We start from the raw sequence: 22,982 nt of genomic DNA, 5'->3' as shown, positions 1-22,982 counted from the left end.
GAAGCATACAACTCACCAAAATCAGCATAAAAAACATACAAATCTTTCAAAAACCCAAGTCCAAGCCATTTTGAATCTAAATAAGACAAGAGTGTATACCTCCTCAATAAAGCATCGCAACGATATTTTCCTTACCTTTCTTGTACTTTATAACATACAGAAAAGATTTTAAAAATTCTACCCACTTGGCATGATGCTTGATAGTTTGTTTTGGCCTTTGAGGTACTTCAACACCTCATGGTCAGAATGAATTGCAAACTCTTTGGGCCACAAATAGTGTTACCAAGTCTCTACGGTCTGAATTAGCGCGTACATTTCCTTGTCGTCGGTCGGGTAGTTCAATGTGGCTCCATTTAATTTCTCACTAAAATAGGAAACGAGCCTCCCATCTTGAGTTAGAACAGCTTCGATCCCAACACCTGATGCATCACATTCAATTTCAAAAGTTTTAGAAAAGTCAGGAAAAACAAGCAAAGGAGCATTAGTTAGATGCTCCTTAATAGAATTGAATGCTTTCTCTTGTTCCTCGTTCCATTGAAAAGATGGAATCTTCTTGATCACACTTGTCAATGGTGCGGCCAAGGTGCTGAGGTTAGGAACGAAACGCCTATAAAAGGATTCCAAGCCATGGAAGCTCCTCACTTGGCTTATGCTCATCGGTCTAGGCCACTCTCGGATTGCCTTCACATTTTCTTGGTCCACCTCGAGTCCATCCGAACTAACTACCTAAACACTCACAAAACATAATTCATAAGCTGCATATATGTACTAGGTACGTTGGTTAAGCCAAATGGCATGACCAACCATTCATACAAATCGTATTTATTTTTAAAAGCGGTCTTCCACTCGTCACTTTCACGCATTCGAATATGGTGATATCTGCTTTTAAGGTCGATTTTAAAAAATAATTGAGCACCACTCAACTCATCAAGCATGTCATCTAAACGCAGTATTAGATGTCGATACTTAATCGTTATCTTGTTCACCGCTCGGAAGTCCATGCACATGTGCCAAGTTCCGTCTTTCTTTGGCACCAATAACATAGGTACGACGCAAAGGCTAAGGCTTTCATGGATGTACCCCTTTTCCATAAGCTCATTTACTTGTCGTTGCAACTCTTTTTTTTCTTTGAGGTTGCTACAATACGCTGGGCGATTGGAATGATTGCTCTGTGCATAAAGTCGATTTAGTGTTTGATCCTTCGAATGGGAGACAACCCACTAGGGACTTAATCCGAGACCATATCCTTGAAATCCTGCAAAAGAAAAACAACAGAAAAAGGGAGATTTTAAACCAAGTCGTTAATGTTCAAAAAAATTTCCTTGTACATGAGCACAAGAATAGGCTGTTTCATCAAGGAGGATTTTCGAAACTCTCTCTTTTTTGCATACACGTTTAATTTTTCTATCTCTTTTTCTTCTCTCATTTTTTTTCACTTTCTTTGCTCTTTTCTCTTGTTTTCCCTTTTTCTTTTCAACTTTTTTTTCTTTTTTATTCTCACTCTTTTCTTTTTCTTTCACTTGATCTACAAAATTTTTCAATTTTAATTGGTCTTCATAAACTTGGTTTGGCATCAATGGAGCCAAAGTTACATTTTTTCCCAAATGTTTGAAAGTGTAGAGCTTTGTGTAATCGTCATGGATGTAACACCCCTTGTAACGCCCCCACACTCGAAACCGTCGCCGGAGTCGAGCTTGAGGGGTTACCGAACATAATTTATCAAATTAAGAACTTCAAATCATTTGTTTCTACATTCACAGCTTTCTAACTACCCGCGTCATAGTTACAAGAAAAATCATATTCCGAGTTACGAAACTCGAAATCAAGATCCGTAAATTTTCCCTAAATCTAGACTCATATATCTATTTACTAATTTTTTTCTAGAATTTTTGGTTGTGTCAATTAGTACAGTTTATTAGTTAAAGTCTCCCCTATTTCAAGGTTTGATTACTCTGACATCTGTGTATTATGAATCAGATATCTCTCTATACAGACTTTCAATGACTACAAGGTTTGTTTTTTATTAAAACTAGACTCAATCAGGAATCTGTACATATAAAGAACAACTTCAAATTATTTTAGTAAAATTTATTATGACTTTTTAAAGTCAGAACAGGGGATCCAGAAATTACTCTGGCCCTGTTTGCCAAAAGTTTAAATATCTCATAAAATATAATTTATATTCCTGTTTTGTTCAATCCATATGAAAATAGACTCATTACACTCCAATTTCATAACTTACTCATCATTTAGTTCTATTTATACTATTTTTAGTGATTTTTCAAATTCATGTCATTGCTGCAGCAATATTCTGTTTTAAGGCAAGTTTCATCTTTCCATGAATTTTTATGAACTAGATAACCTGTTAAACTTCCATGATATCAAACACGATCTAAATTAGCCATCACCATGACTTATCAATATCAAACATTTTCTTAACCAAACATGGCCATATCATAAAATTATTTACACAAAATAGGTATATTGCTATACATGCCATACTTAAATTTACAAGCCATTTACCAAAAATCTTCCGGATAGTGTGACTGAGCCTTCGACCTATCCCGACTCCTGAACTGGCTTGTCCAAAACTACAATGAGTAAGAAGGAGGGAGTAAGCATAAATGCTTAGTAAGTTCATATGTAAATAACAAGTAACATAACAATACAAATATACCAAACAACTTTAGCATGGTATCACCAAAACATATATCACATTTCTAAACATCATTCATCATCTTACCACCTTATCGTTGTTGTATCTAATTTCAACCCGAGGGTTAAGAACATACCTGTCCAAAGTGTCCATTTCACAACACTTACCAAAACGTCACTTGCATCTTAAGTGTTCTTCCATTTCACTAGAAATTTCACCCGTTGAACACATCGGAATACAACTCGGATACACGGATAATTTGCACATAAGTGCCTCATATGTAATCAAGAAATCATGTAACCCGCCCCTAAGTGAACTCGGACTCAACTCAACGAGCTTAGGCGTTCGCATCCCTAAGTGAACTCGGACTCAACTCAACAAGTTCGGATGCCTAGTTACATCTCACGAACTCGGACTCAACTCAACGAGTTCGGACATTTGCATCCATAAGTGAACTCGGACTCAACTCAACGAGTTCGAATGCTCAACCATCCTAGTGACATGTCACTTGTATCCTAATCTATTCCTAAGGTTCAAACGGGCTTTTTCCCTCGATCTCACATTTGCCTTCTTCCATGGAATATCGGAACTGATACTCGGTAGCAATTCATATTTATCAAGTAGTAAACATAATTTGCATATTACTCAACATTAACCACAAAGCATAATATTTCACGATTAAAAATCAGCATATCATATAATTAACATTAATAACTTAAAAATAACATTTATGCTACATTATTTACACATGAACTTACCTTGGTACCAAAATATAAAGATTTTGCAATTTAGTCCACAATCTTTTCTTTTCCTCGATCACGACTTGAATCTCATTTTTCTTGATCTATAATACCAAATTAATCTTATTTAATACATACATTTATCAAAAATCATTTAATACGAACTTTAAAAAATTACACTTGTGCCCCTATACTTTTGCATAATTACACTTTTGCCCCTAGGCTCAGGAATTAAAATTTATTCCTTATTCTTATGTTTTATAACATGCTGATCACTTTTCCCTTCTATGGCAACATCAAATTCTCTCTCTAACATATACTTGTAACTATTAGGTATTTTTGCTGATTAAGCCCTTTTACTCGTTTTCACTCAAAACCGAGTAGCACAAGTTGTCTAACATAATTTAAAACCTCATATTCTATCATAAAACATCAAAATACACAAATTTCACCTATGGGTATTTTTCCAAATATAAACCCTAGGTTGAATTATTGCTAGCATAAGCTTAATCGAGCTTCCGGGATTCCAAAAACGTAAAGAACATTAAAAACGGGGCTTGGAATCACTTACTATGGAGCTTGGAAGCTTGAAACAAACCCTAGCTATGGAGAACCCTTGAAATTTCGGCCTAATGAAGAAGATGGACAAAAATTGGCTTTTAATTTTGTTTTTAATTCATTTTAATAACTAAATGACCAAAATACCCTTACTACTAAACTTTCCAAAAATTCCTTCCATGTCCTAATTTTGTCCATGAACTTAAAATTGGTCAAATTTCTATTTAAGACCTCCTCATTAATATTCCAAAACAATTTCATACTAAAAACTTCTAGAATGCAAGTTTGCAACTTATTCGATTTAGTCCCTACTTTCAATTTAAGCACTTTAGGCATAGAATTTCATCACAAAATTTTCACACAATCATGCAATCATATCATAATCATCAAAATAATTATAAAATAATTATTTCTATCTCGGATTTGTGGTCACGAAACCACTATTCCGATTAGGCCCTAATTCAGGATATTACACCCCTAACCCATATCTGCCATCGGATTAGGGTTATGAGGCATTGCCAATCAAATACAACTCAGAACAAACTTGTTAAGCAAATAATCTGTACAAAATGAGCAAAGTGAGCTGATTTAGTCAATCTATCCACAATAACCCAGATTGCATCTTTCTTGCTCAGTGTCAACGGTAAACCAGATACAAAATCCATCATGATAACCGACTGTTGTGAGCTTCATTCAAAATCATCTGAATCAACTCTGAATTTCTCAGGACACATGATACGGGGTTGCGCGCGGACCAAGATCGAGTTGCCAAGTCACGAGAAACTCCTACGAAAACCCTAAACAATTAGATCTGAAACGAAACAAAAAATTAAAAGATTAGATTTTTGAATTTTCAGATCTGAAATAAAATCCCCAAATCAGCAAAGAATCAAATTGAGAATAGAAATAAGTGTTAGGGTTCTTGAAACCCTCAAGGAGATTGTGATTCTGCCCAATTGAACACCAAGATAGTTTTCCCCAAATTTCGACAATCTAATTTCACCCAAAAAGAGCATGGAAAAACCCTAGAAATTGGGGATTTTTGGGCTGATTCCTTAAGATAGAAAAAGGCTGAAAACACAATAAGAACAGAAAATAGATTAGATAATGATTCAGCACAAGTAGAAATAAAGAAAGAATTGACAGTAAGAAATTAAAAGATAAGTCCTAAGAAGCCTTGAAATCTCGAAAGATCTCACAACTCCCTTCAAACGGCTCTAATCTCCCCTCCAAAGAATATCAATGGCAAGAAGAAGGTTGGAGATGGCTCCCACAATCAAAAAGATTGTTAAAACAACTTCTAAAGAAAACTCAAGAGAAAATCCTTGAAGAACTCAAAGAGAATTTTCACTCAAATCAAATCTGAAATTTTCAATGTAATTGTAATGTAATGTAGGGTGGCTGGCCAAGCCATATAAATAGGCCTTTCAAATGTTTTCCTAATTTAATTAGAACACTAAAACTAAAACTAAAAAAAATTCCTAATTATTTTAATATGGAAATTCGGCCAAGGGTCTTTTATTTGGGACTCTTGGACTGAATATAAAAATTTAAACTAAGTAAAATAAATAAAAATAAAACTTTACAACTTGGGCCACTTTGACAATTTGGCCTGATTTTCAACTAAGTATGGATGGATTTCTTGATTGGGCTGGGAATTTGCTTATTGGGCCTCGCCTTCAAGAATTTGGGCTTTTGTGACTCGTATCAACACATATTTGATTTCTGAACCTCAAACAACCCTCAACATCAACTTTGAATTCTGAATCAATCTTTGAATCGCATTGAGCTCTTTTTGCTATCAAATCATCATCAACTTTCTGGGCATCACAGATTTGTTGAACAAATAATGGTTTTGCTTTTAATTCAACTATTATCGAACCATCATTAGATATAGCCATATGCGCATTCATTGCATCCAAAGCAAACAATGATTTTTGGCTTAGAGCATTAGCAATAACATTAGCCTTTCCTAGATGGTAATCAATCACAATCTCGTATTCTTTTAATAACTATAACCATCGTCACTGTCTCAAATTCAGATCTTTCTGAGTTATCAAATATTTTAGACTTTTATGATCAGAATAAACATGACATTTTCACCGAACAGATAGTGACACCATATCTTCAATGCAAACACAATAGCTGCCAATTCTAAGTCGTATGTCGGATAGTTCTTTCCATGTGGCTTTAACTGTCTCGATGCATAAGCTATAACTTTTCCTTCCTGCATCAAAACATAGCCTAAACCATTTAAAGATGCACCACTATAAATAACAAATTCTTTACCCAATTCTGGCTGAACTAGCACTGGAGCTTCAGTCAAAAGGGCTTTCAACTGATCAAAACTTTTCTGGCACTTTTCTGAGAACTGGAATTTAACATCTTTCTGTAGTAGCTTCGTCATCAGGGTTGCAATCATAGAGAAACCTTTCATGAGCTACCTATAGTAACTGGCAAGTCCCAGAAAACTTTGGACTTCAGAAACATTTCTCGGAGGTTTACAATCAAGTATAGCTAAAATTTTACTCGGATCAACCCGAATACCTGATGCTGATACAACATGGCCTAGAAAACTAACTTCGCGTAACCAGAACTTACATTTATTGAACTTTGCATATGACTGTTTATCTCGTAGAGTCTGTAACACAAGTCTTAGATGTTCAACATGTTCAATTTCATCACGGGAGTAAATCAAAATCTCATCATTGAACAGAACCACAAACCGATCCAGATACTGTCTGAAGATCCAATTCATCAAATCCATGAAAGTAGCAGGTGCATTAGTAAGTCTGAAAGGCATAACCAAAAACTCATAATGTCCATACCTCGTTCGAAAAGTAGTCTTTGGCACATCGGAGTCTTTAACTCGCAACTGATAGTAGCTTGATCTCAAATCTATCTTTGAAAGCATTGTAGCCCTTTTTAGTTGATCAAACAAATCATCAATCCATCGCAACGGATACTTATTCTTTATAGTCACCTTGTTGAGCTATTTATAGTCGATACACATTCTCATAGTTCCATCTTTCTTTTTCACAAACAAAACTGGTGCACCCCAAGGAGAGAAACTTGGTCGCGCGAAACCTCTATCTGTCAACTCTTGCAACTGACTTTCAATTCTTTTAATTCAGTAGGTGCCATTCTGTACGGAGCTATCGATATTGGAGTTGTCCCCAGCACTAACTCAATACCAAACTCTACCTCCCAAATAGGTGGCAAACCCATAAATTTTTCAGGAAACACATCTGGATACTCGTACACAACATGATGTAAGCACGCCTGGGGTTCAACAACTTCAAACCAAGACACCATCGAGCTTCCAAAGAGCCCAATGACCTGAGCACGAGCTAGGCAATTTTAAGAAGCTGTTTCAGCTTTATTTGCTCGACTTTGAGATGAATCAATGCTTCATGTCAATGAGAAAGTTCGGACCAACTCCCTAAAGAACCCTTGCACCCTTGTACAAGCTGAATTCAGCTCCTCTCTAGCTCCCCGATCAACTCACCTCTAATCAGCTCACTTGAGCTTATTTTAGCTCGTTTGAGCTCAATTCAGTTTCATTTCAGGTCATCTTTTAATCATTAAATAAATTAAATTAAATTTTATTTTATTTTATTTTATTTATTACAACTCATAGCTGAATTTTCTAGCTCAAATCAGCTCATTAAAATTGTTTTCCATTTATTTGAGCTAGCTGAATTTAATGTGTTAGCTAGTCTAAAATTAATTATGTCTAATTTAGTTTAATTTGTTATTTAAGTTGACTAGTTGCTGTTTTAATTATTTTCAACTGAATATGCATTTGATTTAATGTGTTCATGAATTTTGTAGGTGCAGCCAAATGTGAAAGAGCATTTAAAGCTAGGGGCATGCACGGCTTGGTTTAATGTTTGGAAAGATTCATGTACGTCTAGGTTCAAGGCCAAGAAGGATTCAAGAATGACTTGTTACATGCATTTTGAACTGATTGTTGGCTTCCCCAAACACCTATTCGGCCAAGGAGTAGCTACCTAATTAATTCCCAAGTTAAATTCATGAATGAAGTTTAATTTTGATGCATGGACAGCAAGTTACAACGAATGGGAGGATGCATTAACATCTTGTTACATGAATTGTTTGCTGATCAATTGCCTTTCCTAGGTGTCTATTCGGCCAAGAGGCACTTATTGAATGCCCCATTCATCCCATAACCGAATTTAGATAAGCCATTGAGCTGTCATACATTCATCATCCTTCAAGTTGATTTTCCTTAATCATGAAGCTGCCAATTGGAGTTACATTCAGCTGAATATTGATACGAACCGCCTCGGGGTGAGTCGAGTAATATGCGAGTTTGCCCGATCGTCTACCAGAAAGTATCGTTCAATTCGCTTTTGGAATGAAGTTGATAGGAAAATAGGACGGAAGCTATGTATAATGGTTTAATGATGGATATAGAAGAAAGGGTTCTTAAAAGCAAGCACGAACCAATATTAGAAAATATCGACCCAAATGCTTATAGGCTTTCAAGGTGGAGGATGAAAGTGATAAAACCTCGACCCGCTACTTAGCAAAGTAGGAACCTCGGTATAAGGGTGAACGAAATAGGGTTGACGCCACTACTAGGTAGATAAGTCAACAAAGTCTCAAACAAAGTTTAGAGAAGAAAATTCTCACAAGATTAAATTCAATAAAAATTTTGGCAAAAAGTTTCTTACAATTGAAAGAAAACAAATACTTATAGGCACATAGATGACCACTCAAATTCGGCATCTAGGTGTTCACACAATAATAAAAATGTTCACACTAATGTATTAAAATAGTTCATAAATTCGGCAGATTCATGAACTAGTTGAATGGACACTTTCTTCCCCCTAAGTGTGTGCACGAATGCTTAATCATAAAGAAAGGTTTCAAGTGACTTGTATGCACACAAAAGGTTGCATTCATCTCCTTGGGACGTTCATGCACTTGTATGGAACATGTATCCTCATAATTAAACTCTTTAATAGCATGTAGGTTCATAAATGGCAGCATGAACCTAGTAATTCATTCTCCCCTTTGTGCATACACTTAATTCAATCAATGTGTTGAATTATTGAGTTAATTCCTTCCTTTGGACGTTCTTGAACCCATCCATGCTTGTGTAGTAGTTATAGGTCAATTCAAAGTGTGAACAGCTACTTCTTGGCCGAATAAGTGCCTTGGAAAGTTAGGAGACAGCCACCATACATGCACTTAAGCCATTTATGCATTCTATCATCCCGTGCATTTGATCCACTCATGGACTAGCCTTTAATGTCCATACATGCATTCGACAGATGCATGAATTTGTAGAAACCTTGCATCTAGCCGTACATGCACCAGCATTTAATACTTCTTCATTCATGAGTGTGAAATGCCCAAAAGAGATGTTTCTTCATCCATACATTGTACCGTCCAAAGGGATGTAGCTACATGAAATAAACAAGTCATTAAAATATCTCATGAACACTCATAAATTCGGCATGATGTGAACACATTAATGTCATGCATTAATTCAGCTATGTGAACATAATCAATTTATGTAATGACTATGACATATTAACAACAAATATTAATATAAGACAAGTTTAATGCTTAAATAAATATGTGCAAAATTTTATTTAATGCATTGAAGACAAAACCGAGTTTAAACTAAAATGAGCTAAGCTTTAGCTTGTGAGCTAAAGTTGAGCTGAGATTAAACTCCTAAGCTGAAGTTGAGCTAAGGTTTAGCTCGTGAGCTGAATATGAGCTAGGAGTGAGCTCGGTTTAGCTCAAGCAAGTTGGATTAAGCTCGAATAAGCTGGATTTGAGCTGGACGGAGCTCGTGGAGCTGGAAACGAGCTGGGATCAGCTTGCCAACATGTTAATGCTTGGCTTGACAGACTTGTTCGATGAAGTTCGCGGGGCATTTTCGTATCAAATATAGACTTAGTTTATTAATTAATATTTTTTAGAATATTCCGACACATTCATAGCTTAATTACTTAGTTCTTAAGCTAGTCATTTTTTCCATTCAACTATCCCATATTAGGCTATAAATAGTTTACAAATTTCTGATGTAAAGAACTTTTTGCCAAATTATTGAATGAAACTTTGTTTCTGTGAGGTTAACTTCCTCTCCAATTTCATACGTGTAATAGCCCAAAATAGGGTCTAGTTGGAACAGAGGTTTCGGGACCACAAAATTTGAGGTAGAAATAATTATTGTATGATTATTTTGAGGTCTACGATATGATTTCATGATTGTGTGAAAATTTCGTGAAGAAATTCATGCATAAAGTGCTCAATTTGAAGTTAGGGACTAAATTGAATAAGTTGCAAAACTTGCATTCTAGAAGTTTCTAGTATGAAATTGCTTTGAAATATTAATTAGGAGTTCTTAAATAGAAATTTGACCAATTTCTAAGTGATGGACAAAAATTGGACATGGATGGAATTTTTGAAAGTTTAGTAATGAAGGGCATTTTGGTCATTTGGTAATTAAAAGAAATAAAAAGGGAAAATAAAGCCAAAATTGACTCATCTTTTTCATGGAGGCCGAAATTAGCATGGGGGAAGCCATGGCTAGGGTTTTCAAGCTTTCCAAGCTTAATAGTAAGTCCGTTCTAACCCCGTTTTTCAAGTTCTTTACGTTTTTGGAATCCCGGTAATTTGATTAAGCTTATTCTAGCAATAATTTAAGCTAGGGTTCTTATTTGGAAAAATAACCATAGGTGAAATGTGTTTATTTTGCTATTTTATGATAGAATATGAGGTTTTAAATTATGTTAGACAACTTGTGCTACTCGGTTTTGAGTGAAAACGAGTAAAAGGGCTTAATTAGTAAAAATACCTAATAGTCATAAGTATATGTTAGAGTGAGAATTTGATGTTTCCATAGAAGGAAAAAGTGATCAGCATGTCATAAAACATAAGAATAAGGGATGAAGTTTAATTCCCAAGCCTAGGGGCAAAAGTGTAAGTATGCAAAAGTTTAGGGGCAAAATTGTAATTTTTCCAAAGTTTGAGTTAAGGAATGTTTTGAATAGTACATTAATGAAATAAGTAAAATATGATGTTTTAGATCCCAGAAAACGAGATTTGAACCTAGAATGATAGAAAAATTGAAAATTGGGAAAGTTGGTAAAATGGTCGTTTTAGTATCAAGGTAAGTTCATATGTATAATAAGCATTAATTTATACATGTTTCAATGTAAAATTGATATATTTATTATAATTTCCTAGGTTTTGAAAGTATGTAAGTTGGTATGATAATAATACAGTAATAATGCTGTAATTTATATTGAAAGTTAAATTTAGTGAATTAATTGAATTATGTTAAATTAAATGATTATGGTGCCAAGTTTATGAATTGGTTTAAAAATATGTCATGGTACATGAAGTGCATTGAATTATCATACATAAATGTGATTTCTATGATTATGGATATTATGGAAATTGTAAGTTCATATGATTTTTAATAAGGCAATGTGTAATTTAATGTTATTGCCTTGATATTAAATGAGATCTAAGTTTATATGTAAGTAATACATCAATATTACTTGTATTATGATATTTTATAATAATATTGGAAATATGTTTGTGGATAATTACTTGATTGGTGAAATTGTTGGAAAAGAGAGAGAAAACCCGGTTGAACATTCGGAAAGATTGAATAATATAGATGGAACGTAGCTAGGTCACATGTATGGTGCTGAGTGCACATCATGTGTACAAGAGAGCTACAAGACATTATGATGTAGCTAGGTCGCATGGGTGATACTATGTGTACACCATGTAGACAGGAGAGCTACGGGATATATGTAGCTAGGTCGCATGCGTGGTTCCAGGTGAAGGACACCATGTAGACAAGAGAGCTACGAGATAAATTGGCTAGGTCACATGGGTGGTACTAAGTGTTCACCATGTGTACAAGAGAGCGAACTACATGATAGGTGGAGCTATGTGCTGAAACCACCAAGTATCGAGGATTGATCTGAAGTGTTCAACGGGAGACTCTCTATGTATTGCTTTGTGAGTTTTGTGATGAATAAGTGAAGGAACTTGGTTATGTGAATGATGTGTTCATTAAGTGACCAGGATGTGGTAAGGTTATAAACAAGTAAGTTATACATAAGGATGATTTTATGGTGACCTTGTGATCATGGGTCTATACTTGTGATGTATGAAATGTGGTGAAAATGATTTGTGATATGTATGTTAAAATGAGGTTAATACAAAGAAAGTGTGAAAGAGTGAATTAGCAATAAAACTATTTTGGACAGTAGCAATGACGTGATTTTGAAAAGTCACCAAAAATAGTAGAAATTGAATAAGAGACTGAATGAGATATCAAATTAAATATTAATGAGTCTATTTTCATATAAAAGAAACAGAGCAATAAAAGGAGTTCTATATTTTGAGATATTTATGTTTTTGTGAGACTGGTTCAGAATGATTACGTGATCCCCTGTTCTGACTTTGGAAAATTACAAAACTTTGGATAAAAATAATTATAGGCTTAAACTTATATTTTTAAAATCCCTAATGAGTCTATTTTCAAGATAAATCAACAAGAACATTATCTGAGTTCTATACTGTGAGATAATTAATTTTTTGTGAAGAGAGGTCAGAACTGTCAGAAAGTGAAATAGGGGAAATTTTAATGAATAAATTGTAGTAATTGGCTAAACCAAAAATTATGAAAATTTTATGGTGGAAAGATATGTGAGTCTATTTTCAGGTGAAATTTACGGATCTTAATTTGGAGCTCTGTAGATTGAATTATAAATAAGTAAGTGACTATGAATCGTGTGGATAGTTTGATGTGAGCATTTATTAGTAAATTGTGAAATCGTACTTACAAGAATGCTATATACATTAAGGATCTGGAATGGAGAGGAGGAGGAGGAAAATAAATATATGTGGAATACATGGAAACTATGGTATATGGAATATTGATATAATGAAATAAATGATATGTGTTTATAAGAAAACAGAAAGAGAATGATATGTATCATGACATGTATATATATATATGACTAGTCTCAATGTAATGCTTGTTGGGTATGGAGTTGAATTGAAATGTTTCAGGCAAACATGTTATTTTGCGCATCTGAATTATGGTATTTTATAAAGATATGATCTAGTTTTAAATATGAATGGTTGATGATTAAGCTGAAGATATTTGGTAAGATGATAATCTTTGTATAAATGTATAAGTGGTACTATAATAAACAAGGTAAAATGAGTATGAGAGACACATGTATGATGACATACAAATGCTATGTTTGTGGTTTAATTGAGAATATTTAATCATTAAATAAATACCATGTTATATGCTTTTGATTTTGTATAAGTGTGTAAGAGATTAAGGTTGACTAAAGCTTGGAAAATAGCCTAGGTATATTCCACACAGGCAGAGACACAACCATGTGTCTCAGCCATGTATGGAACACGACTTTGGGACACGAGCGTGTGGAGCCTTAAAGCATGAAACTTCCAAGATTTTCGTAAGTTCTCGGTTTAGTCCCGAACCCTTTCTAAAGTATGTTTTGGGCTTCGTAGACTCAAATAAGGGACTATGTGTAAGTGAATGAATGTTTTGAAATATGAATGAAATTTTATGGCCCGTATTTTAGTTTAATGTTTGTATGTTTGTCCGGTAACACCTCATACCTTATCCCGGCCTTGGGTACGGGTAAGGGGTGTTATATTTAGTGGTATCAGAGCAGGTTTAGTCGATTCTTGGACTAACATAGCAAGTGTGAGAGTTTACTTATACATGCCATAAATATGTGATAGTGTGATGTCTTCCGACACTAATGAAGACCATTTTGTTTAAAATGAAGTATTCTCCAACCGAGCTACATCTGACCATTTAATAGTAATATTGAAGTATTTGAATAAAGTGTAGCTATGATGTGTTAAACTCGGGAAGGTATGAATAAGAATTCGTGATATATGTATATGTGATAATATGTGAGATGAAAGTTTATATAGTGATATATTTATTCATATTTGTTTGGCCTACATATGCTGTTGCATGCTTGACTAAATTAATTAGTAAATGTGATGACTAAAGTTATTCAAAATTCATAGAATGTATGAGTGAGTGCACTTGTTTGAAATGAGATAATTGGAAATTTTATGTAAGACAGGTATGAATAATAAATTGTTTGAAGTGGATAGTATGATTATAATGACATATGTGGATAATGAAAAAAAATGTGTCATATAGATATATGTCAGAATCGAGTTAGAGACTGTACGACCTCACCCCCTTACCGATGAGGTGTATATAACAGAAATTCATGAGATTCATGTTGACTAAGTTCCTAAGTGATACGAGCTCGTTTTGTATGAAATAACGAGTCGTAATATTTCCCGATCGAAATTAGGTAGTGTCGGCCTTGAAATAAATTCAAGTCTTGGTGTTTAAAATTAAATGGCTTTGGGAAACAAGGGAGTTTGATGGAGTGTTGTTTGCTGGATATTTCAATGAAAACAAGTCGAACCCTTATTAGCAAATAAGGACCCGGGGCTTAAGGTTTCAAAGAAAGAAAGGATTTGGGATAAAACCGAGACCCTCTATTTAGCAAAATAGGAACCTACGGTATGAAGAATGCCACACCAATGGTGATAAGTTCGAAACAAAGTCAGATTGACGCCACTAGTTGAAGATAAGTCAATTTGAGCTTTGGAGAATAAAGAGAGTGAATTGCCTCACTAAAATGATATTTCATTCAGAAATTTGTCAAAAGTCCTTTTACAAGAAAATGAGTAACTATTTATAGCCTAATGCCTAGTAGCCGAATGGACATATTCTAGACTTAGTTTCTAAGCAAACATTGAACAAAATGGCCAATGTAGGTTCGGCTGAATAGTGACCATACATGAAGCTTCCATATTAAGCAAATGAATCTTGGGAATGCATGTAACAGCTACATTCAGCTGATGAGCTTAAATGATCATTCAATAGGCAACTCTTGCTGAAAAATTATCAATAATAAAGAGGGCACTTGAACAGCCACATTAGGTGTGAATGGACGGTTTTGAAGAGCCTTAAAATGTGAACACCAAGAACCGAATGGCCAAAATGTATCCAGCAATGTGAAGGAAATAATGGCAGCTTGAAAAACTATCTCTTTAGCCGAATGGTCACTTAGAGAACTTCAATAATCAGCACACCATTTTTAATGTAGTTCATGCATGTATCATTAGGTGCATTGAATCCAACATGCATGCATCTTGCACACCACATTCGGCCAACCTTTCCCATGCATCTTCCACATTCGGCTGAACCTAAATAAAACAAATGAACCTCATTAATTTAACTCAATTCAGCTGAATTAATTTAAAACATAATATGAACATACTAATTAACATTAAGCCGAATTAAATATGTACTAAACAAGACACATTAATTCGGCTGAACATAGTTAATTCATGTAATATATTCAAACAAATTAAATGACATCTAGACACCTTTAATTCAACCAAATCAACATATTAAACACTTGCAATAAATTAAGACATATTTAAAAGCTGTAATGAAACTTATTTAAATGCTTATTTAAATGGTCTAAAATTCCAGCAGCAAATTAATTAGCTAGAACGAAATTCAGCTTCAAAGAAGTTGAATATGTTCAGCTCGTTTTTAAACTCCTTGCTATCATTTTCCTCAACCCGTTCCACCATTGCTAAAATAGTATCTTTGAATCGTTTAGCTCTAGCTCGCGTTATTGGACCAATGGGCAGCTTAATGGCTTCTTGTTCGTTCTCCATTTGGTTCGTAGGCAAGCTCACGTCATTCCCCTCCTCTTCAGAACGATTTGCCCTCAAATCGGAATCTGCATCAAACGGAGACAAATCAAAAACGTTAAAAGTCGCGCTAACATTATATTCACCAGGCAAGTCCAATTTATAGGAGTTATCGTTAATTCGCTCAAGGACTTGAAACGGTCCATCCCCTCTCGGAAGAAGTTTGGATCACCTTTGCATAGGAAATCTCTCCTTGCGCATATGCAACCAAACCCAATCTCCCGGTTCGAACACAACTCGCTTACGACCTTTGTTAGGATGTTGCTCTGATACCAAATGATACGCCCCGGCTTGGGAAGGAGAGTCGAGTCGTAGATGTGCCCGATCGTGAATTGGAGTAATTTGAAAGCTTTACAAAATAGGCTAGAAGAAAAGGAATTATTTAGGCTCAAAAGAGTTTTGTTGGTTTAGGAAATGAATTAGAAGACAATGGATGTAATTTGGCTAAGGATTCAAAAGCTGAACTAACACAATAGTAGTGTGTTAACCCATAACTTATGAGAATGCTTAGGTTGGTAAGGTGTCAATGGAAGGTTTGTTAAGTGGATAGAAACTTCGACCCGCTATAAAAATGATAGGAACCTCAGTACGAATCGAACGCCACACTTTCAGGATTAAAGTGATAAGTTCGGATAGAAAGACGGGTTGACGCCACAAGGGTTACTTGATAAGTCAGACGAGTCTTTGGAGAACAATGAGAGTTGAAAACAAACTCACAAAGTAATCAGATTTCATATAAAGTTTAAAAGTATATTGTCTCGAACTCGTTGGTGCAATTGCTTGACGAAATCAGCTTTGCGCTTCCCATCTACATGAACAAATTGATTAGAAGGCAATGGCAATAAATCAAGTGGAGTTAATGGATTGAAACCATAGACAATTTCAAAAGGAGAAAATTTGGTAGCTGAATGAACAGCTCGATTATATGCAAACTCCACATGTGGTAAGCATTCTTCCCAAGCCTTCACATTCTTCCGAATAATAGCTCGATCCAATGTAGACAGAATCCGGTTGACCACTTCGGTTTGGCCGTCCGTTTGCGGATGGCAAGTGGTTGAAAACAGCAACTTCGTTCCAAGACGCCCCCATAGTGTCCTCCAAAAATGGCTAAGGAATTTTGCGTCTCGGTCGGACACGATCATTCTAGGCATGCCATGCAACCTGACCACCTCTTTGAAAAATAAGTTAGCAATATTAATGGCATCATCAGTTTTATGACATGCTATAAAATGGGCCATTTTTAGAACCTATCTACAACCACAAATATTGAATCTCGGCCATTCTTACTCCTAGGTAAACCTAGCACGAAATCCATGGAGATATCAGACCAAGGGGTTTCGGGAATAGGTAATGGTTTATACAAACCGTGGGGCTTAATTCGTGACTTAGCCCGTTTGCACGCAATGCATCTATTACAAAATTGTTCGACATCTCGTCGCATCTTGGGCCAAAAGAAATGTTCGTGCAATGTAGCTAATGCTTAGCAACACCAAAGTGCCCCATTAATCCTCCGCTATGGGCTTCTTCGATCAACACTTCTCGTACAGAACCTTGGGGTAACAAAGCTTTCCTTCTCGGAATAAGTACCCATCATGTCGATAGTACTTCTCGTAGGCTCCCTTTGCACATAATCTAAAGAATTCACCAAAGTCAGCATCGTTGACATATAAATCTTTAAGAAATACAAACCCCATTAACTTAGCATCCAAAATATTTAGCAACGCATACCTTCGAGATAGTGCATCAGCCACTACGTTTTCCTTACCTTTCTTATATTTAATAACGTAGGGAAAAGATTCGAGAAATTCTACCCACTTAGCGTGTCGCTTATTCAACTTGTGTTGCCCCTTTAAATACTTCAAGGACTCATGATCGGTGTGTATGACGAATTCCTTGGGCCAAAGATAGTGTTGCCATGTTTCTAAGGCTCGGATCAACGAATAGAGCTCCTTGTCATATGTTGGATAGTTTAAGACAGCACCATTCAGTTTCTCGCTAAAATAGGCAATAGGACGACCATCTTGCATCAACACAGCTCCAATGCTTAAACCTGATGCATCACATTCTAACTCGAAAGTTTTATCAAAGTTAGGCAAAGCTAATAACGGTGCATGAGTTAGACAATCTTTAATTTTCAAAAAGGATTTTTCTTGCTCCTCTCCCCAAATGAAGTTGGAATTCTTACGAATAACCCCGGTTAAAGGTGCGGCTAAGGTGCTGAAATTTGGCACGAATCGACGGTAAAAACTTGCTAGTCCATGGAAACTTTGGACTTGGGAGACATTCGTCGGACGGGGCCATTCTTGGATCGCCTTGATCTTCTCTTGATCGACTTCAAGACCCTCCGAGCTAACAACAAAACCTAAAAACACAACCTTGTTAGTGCAGAAATCACATTTCTTCAAATTAGCATACAAGGTTTCTTTTCTCAATACTTCCAAAACAGATTTTAAATGTAAAATATGTTCATCCAAATTTTTACTATAGATCAATATATCGTCGAAGTATACTACGCAAAATCTACCAATAAAAGGTCTTAAAACGTGATTCATAAGCCTCATGAATGTGCTTGGGGCGTTCGTTAAGCCAAATGGCATAACGAGCCATTCGTAAAGCCCATACTTCGTTTTGAACGCAGTCTTCCACTCATCTCCCTCACGCATCCGTATTTGGTGATAACCGCTCTTAAGGTCGATTTTTGAAAATAAACTCGCGCCACTTAGCTCGTCAAGCATATCATCCAATCGTGGTATAGGATGACGATACTTGATAGTTATTTTGTTTATAGCACGGCAGTCCACGCACATCCTCCCCGTTCCATCCTTCTTCGTGATACGAGTCACAAAGCCCCAACCCAAGCTTAAGAAGGTGATGGGCTCAAATCAAGAAAATCAAGATTCACTTTCTTGTTTTCAAGAAAATCAAGAAATCGAATCTTGGCCCAATTTTGCTGTTCGGAGCGATTTCAAGAATCAAGAAAATTAAGATTTGAAATCTTGGAAATCTTGGTCCAAGAAACCGAATCTTGCAGCCAAAGCGCGTTGGATCTCCATTACGAGCGTCAACGACCCAATTTCGGTAGGAGATGGATCACAAGCCCAAATTCTTGAAGGCGAGGCCCAATAACCAAAATCCAGCCCAATCAAGAAATTTCTTCATACTTAGTTGAAAATCAGGCCAAAATGTCAAAGGGCCCAATTTGTAAACATCTTACTTGTTTAATTTAATTTTTTTAATCTTTAGGAGCATTACATGTAAAATTCGGCCCAAAACAGCCCATATAAGTGCATGGCCGAATTTACCTTGTTATTTTATTAATTAGGTTTAATTTTTTATTAGTTACTTGTGAGATTAGGATTTGTTGGAGGCCTATATAAGCATTGGCCAGCCACCCTTTGTAAAAACATCTTATTATTATTTTTTCTATAAAATTTCAGATTTGTTGAGTGCAGAATTTTCTTTGGGGTTTTCTCCAAGAATTCTCTCTCTTGAGTTTTCTTTAGAAGTTGTTTTAACAATCTTTTGATTGTGGGAGCCATCTTCAACCTTCTTCTTGCCATCGATATTCTTTGGAGGGGAGATTAGAGCTGTTTGAAGAGATTTGTGAAATCTTTCGGGATTTCAAGGATCTTTAGGACTTATCCTTTAATTCTTGCTATTTTCGATTTCTTTCTTTACTTTTCTTTGCTTATACTTGTGCCGATTTCTCATCTAATATTTTGCTGTTCTTGTTTGTTTTCCAGCATTGATTAAACTCAAGATCTCATCGTTTAAGTTGTTCTCCTATTGGCAGCACCCATTCAAACCCAAAAATCCCCAATTCCTAGGGTTTGGCCGATTGGATTTCTTTCAATTTGGGAATCAATTGATTGCTGGAAATTGAGCATTCTTGGCCGAATCAATTCCTTGGCAGATTCGCATCTTTTCTTTCTTCTCAATTTCGTTTGATTCATCGATTCTATTTCTTTTCTTCTTGCTGCTCTTTTAATTGAATTTGGGAATTTTAAATTCAAATCTGATTCGGTTTAATCTTGTTCTTTGTTTTGATTTCAGATCTGATTTGTCTAGAGCTTTCATAGGAATTTCTCGTGACTTGGCAACTCGATCTTGGTCCGCGTGCGCCTCTGTATCACTTTGCAACTCTTTGGTCTCCTCCAGATTGGCTCGGTAAGCAGGTCAATTTGGAATAACCGCTCTCGGCACAAAATCAATTTGATGTTCAATTCCACGAAGTGGTGGAAGACCACTCGGGGCTTCTTCTGGAAAAACGTCTTGGAAATCCTGCAACAAAGACAAAATAGGAGGGGGTAGGGTATCGGGTAAATCGTTAGTAGAAATTAATGCTTCCTTGTCAAAAGTACAAGAACAGTTCGATTCATCACCAAAGCCTTCCTCACATCACTAACTCTTGCAAAAACACTCATTTTCTCAATTTTCTTTTCTTTTTCTTCTTTTTCTTGGATATTTTTCTTGTCACTCTCTTTTGTTTTCTTTTTCTTATTTTTCTTTTCTTTTACTTTTTTTACAACTTTTTTTTTCTTTTTCTCTCATTTGCTCAACAGAAGCTTTTAGCTTGATTTGGTCTTCATACACTTGTTTGGGAGTCAACGGTGCCAACGTCACATTCTTTCCCATAAATTTGAATGTATACTGGTTGATATATCTGTTGTGTTGAACTTGCCTATCAAATTGCCATGGTCGGCCAAGTAACAAATGCCCCGTATGCATCAACACGACGTCACAAAGAACTTCATCCAAATACTTGCCGATGTTGAAAGAGACAAGACTTGCTTCGTTACCTTAAGCTCTCCTCCGTCATTGAGCCATTGAAGTTTGTAAGGGCTCGGATGCTTAGTTGTGGGCAGACCAAGCTTTTCAACCATCATCATACTTGCTACGTTGGTACAACTGCCTCCATCGATGATGACACTACATACTTTGCCTCTGACTTGACATCGGGTGTGGAAGATGTTCTCTCGTTGGAGATCATTTTCCATGCCTTGGAGACTTAGACTTCGCTTTACCACTAGTAGTTCTCCTTCCATAGGTTGTTCTAAGTCCTCCTCGACTTCAGAAGTCGATTTAGACTCTTTCTCTTCCTCGTCCTCCGTTTCAATCTCGCCATCAGCCCTCAACACCATGGTCCTTCGGTTAGGACATTGACTTGCTATGTGGCCCCTCCCGAGGCACTTAAAGCACTTGATGTCCCAATTTTGATTGAAGGACGATTCGGGTGTCTTGCCTTTGTTCACTTCAGTGGTAGGCTTATTGGTTTTCGGAGGAGCCTTGAGCTCCTTTCCTCGGGAATTGGAAACACCTTTACTCATTCCTTGGCCCCATTTGAGAGTGTTGGGAGTGGTAAATCCTCGACTGGGTCCCTTTCGTTTGAGTTGCTTTTCTACCTTGATGGCCATATGGACCATGTCAACCACTTCAAGGTAGTGTTGTAATTCGACAACATTGGCAATATCGCGGTTTAAACCAGCCAAGAATCGTGCCATTGTTGCTTCAGGGTCTTCTTGCACGTTTGCGCGAATCATCGCGATTTCCATCTCTTTAAAGTAGTCCTCGACACTTTTGGTCCCTTGCATTAGATTTTGGAGTTTTTAGTGTAACTCCCGGTGGTAATATATGGGAATAAAGCGTCGCCTCATGGTCGCCTTCATTTCGGCCCATGTGGAAATAGGACGTTCTCCGTTACGCCTTTGGTTAGTAGTTAATTGATCCCACCAAATCATGGTAGTCTGAGAACTCTATCGCCGCTAGTTTCACCTTCTTTTTCTCAGAATAGCTGTGACATTCGAACACCAACTCTATCTTTTTCTTCCATTCAAGATAGGCCTCCGGATCTGATCTACCTTGAAACGATGGAATAGACAGTTTAATGTTCTTGAGATCATCATCTTCGCGTCTTCGATCTCGTTGTCGGTGTTGCCTACGTCGATCACTAGCATTAGACTCTTGTTCGCTTTCAAGATCACTAAGGTCGTTTGCTTCATCGTCTTGGAACCTTCGTCTTCCCCGATTTTGATTTGGCCTCTCCCACCTTTGTCTAGCCGCCTCGGGAGAGTTGGCCAATTGTTTCAACTTGGAATAATCGATCTTCGATTGGGTTGAGCCTTCGATCTAGGAGTCGCTCCATTTCTCATAATAAGGCTTGCATATTTAAGTCGGGGATGTTGCGAACGGGTTGTCTTGCTGGACGGTCTTCCATATTATAATCTGACTCTTGTGACATTAAACTATAGTTAAATAAACCTCACCACAAAACCTCACAATCACTCAGAAAGGAAAAGAAAGATGATTCACTCGCACTCGTGTTTACGCTCGAGGATAGGCTTTTACCTCCGCTCTATTGCGCTCACAACTCTTGTGCCTTTTACCTCTCATAACTTTTCTCGTGATTTCGTAGCAGATTCGTTAAGGCTTAGTCCTTGGTCTAGGTGGTCAGCTCAAAAGGGTAACAAGGGATTGATGTATTCGGTTTAGGATAGGCTGAAAGAGTAGGGAATTGGGTTAAAAGCGTGGCGTGTATATGATTAGGGATAGTAGAATAGAAGATGGATCGGGACTGAATTACAATAGAAAAAGTTCACTTTTTTTTTGGATTTTTTTAACTTGTATAACTTTTTTTGTACTATATAAGCAAACTAAATATAATAGGAACACTTCTGTACGCGATTTTTTTCTCTTCGGCTGCGTAGATTTTTGTTTTTGTAGTAACAACAACAAACTAATCAAAATCAGAAAACTTCGGTATACGAAATTTTTTTTTCTATACTCTTTTTTTAATCCTACTTACTTGCGTACACTTGGACTAGCTCGGGGATAATTTCGTCGACGGACTTCTTATTTTAGTAGCTCTGATACCAAATGATACGATTCGCCTCGGAAGAGTCGAGTTGTATTAGTGTGCCTGATCGTCGACAAGAAGTTACGTTAGGTTTAATTGAAAGGTCAGATAAGAGAAAGAAGGATATTGGTTTTGGTTCGAATTGGAATAGGTAAGAAAAATTGAAAGTTCAGATTTAGGGTCCGAATAGGTATAGATGAATGAATTGGTTCAATTAGGTAAGAGGGAATTGAAGAAATGGACGTAATGGTATGAAGGGTAAGAACGAAATGGTATTATGAAATGGTACGAATGGAATGGCCGGTTTAGGTACAATTTGGTAAATGGAGAAATGGGGTTGAACAAAAAGTGCAAACAAGAACCA

The 22,982-nt window shown here is 36.3% G+C and overlaps 1 protein-coding gene across 1 annotated transcript; it reads right to left on the bottom strand.

The window, feature by feature from the left end:
- Positions 1-279: 279 nt before the first annotated feature.
- LOC107941009 (uncharacterized) lies at positions 280-21,317 on the bottom strand. The gene is made up of 3 exons (XM_016874503.1): positions 20,565-21,317; positions 19,957-20,046; positions 280-726 (listed from the first exon to the last, which is right to left on the bottom strand). The coding sequence occupies exons 1-3, from the start codon at positions 21,315-21,317 to the stop codon at positions 280-282; spliced, it is 1,290 nt and encodes a 429-aa protein (XP_016729992.1).
- Between the last annotated feature and the right edge of the window lie 1,665 nt (positions 21,318-22,982).

The sequence above is a fragment of the Gossypium hirsutum genome, chromosome A09 (assembly GCF_007990345.1).
Source record: "Gossypium hirsutum isolate 1008001.06 chromosome A09, Gossypium_hirsutum_v2.1, whole genome shotgun sequence".
NCBI lineage: Eukaryota > Viridiplantae > Streptophyta > Magnoliopsida > Malvales > Malvaceae > Gossypium > Gossypium hirsutum.
Note: the sequence above shows the minus strand (reverse complement) of the source record. Positions and strands in the feature narration are given on the sequence as shown.

Excerpts from the sequence above, each read along its gene's own strand:
- LOC107941009 (XM_016874503.1), bottom strand. The coding sequence starts at position 21,317 with ATGGAAATCGCGATGATTCGCGCAAACGTGCAAGAAGACCCTGAAGCA. Across the intron at positions 20,047-20,564 it reads ATGACGGAGGAGAGCTTAAG|GATTTCCAAGACGTTTTTCC; the intron begins GTAACGAAGCAA and ends TCTTTGTTGCAG. Across the intron at positions 727-19,956 it reads TTGATTTTGTGCCGAGAGCG|GTAGTTAGTTCGGATGGACT; the intron begins GTTATTCCAAAT and ends GTGAGTGTTTAG.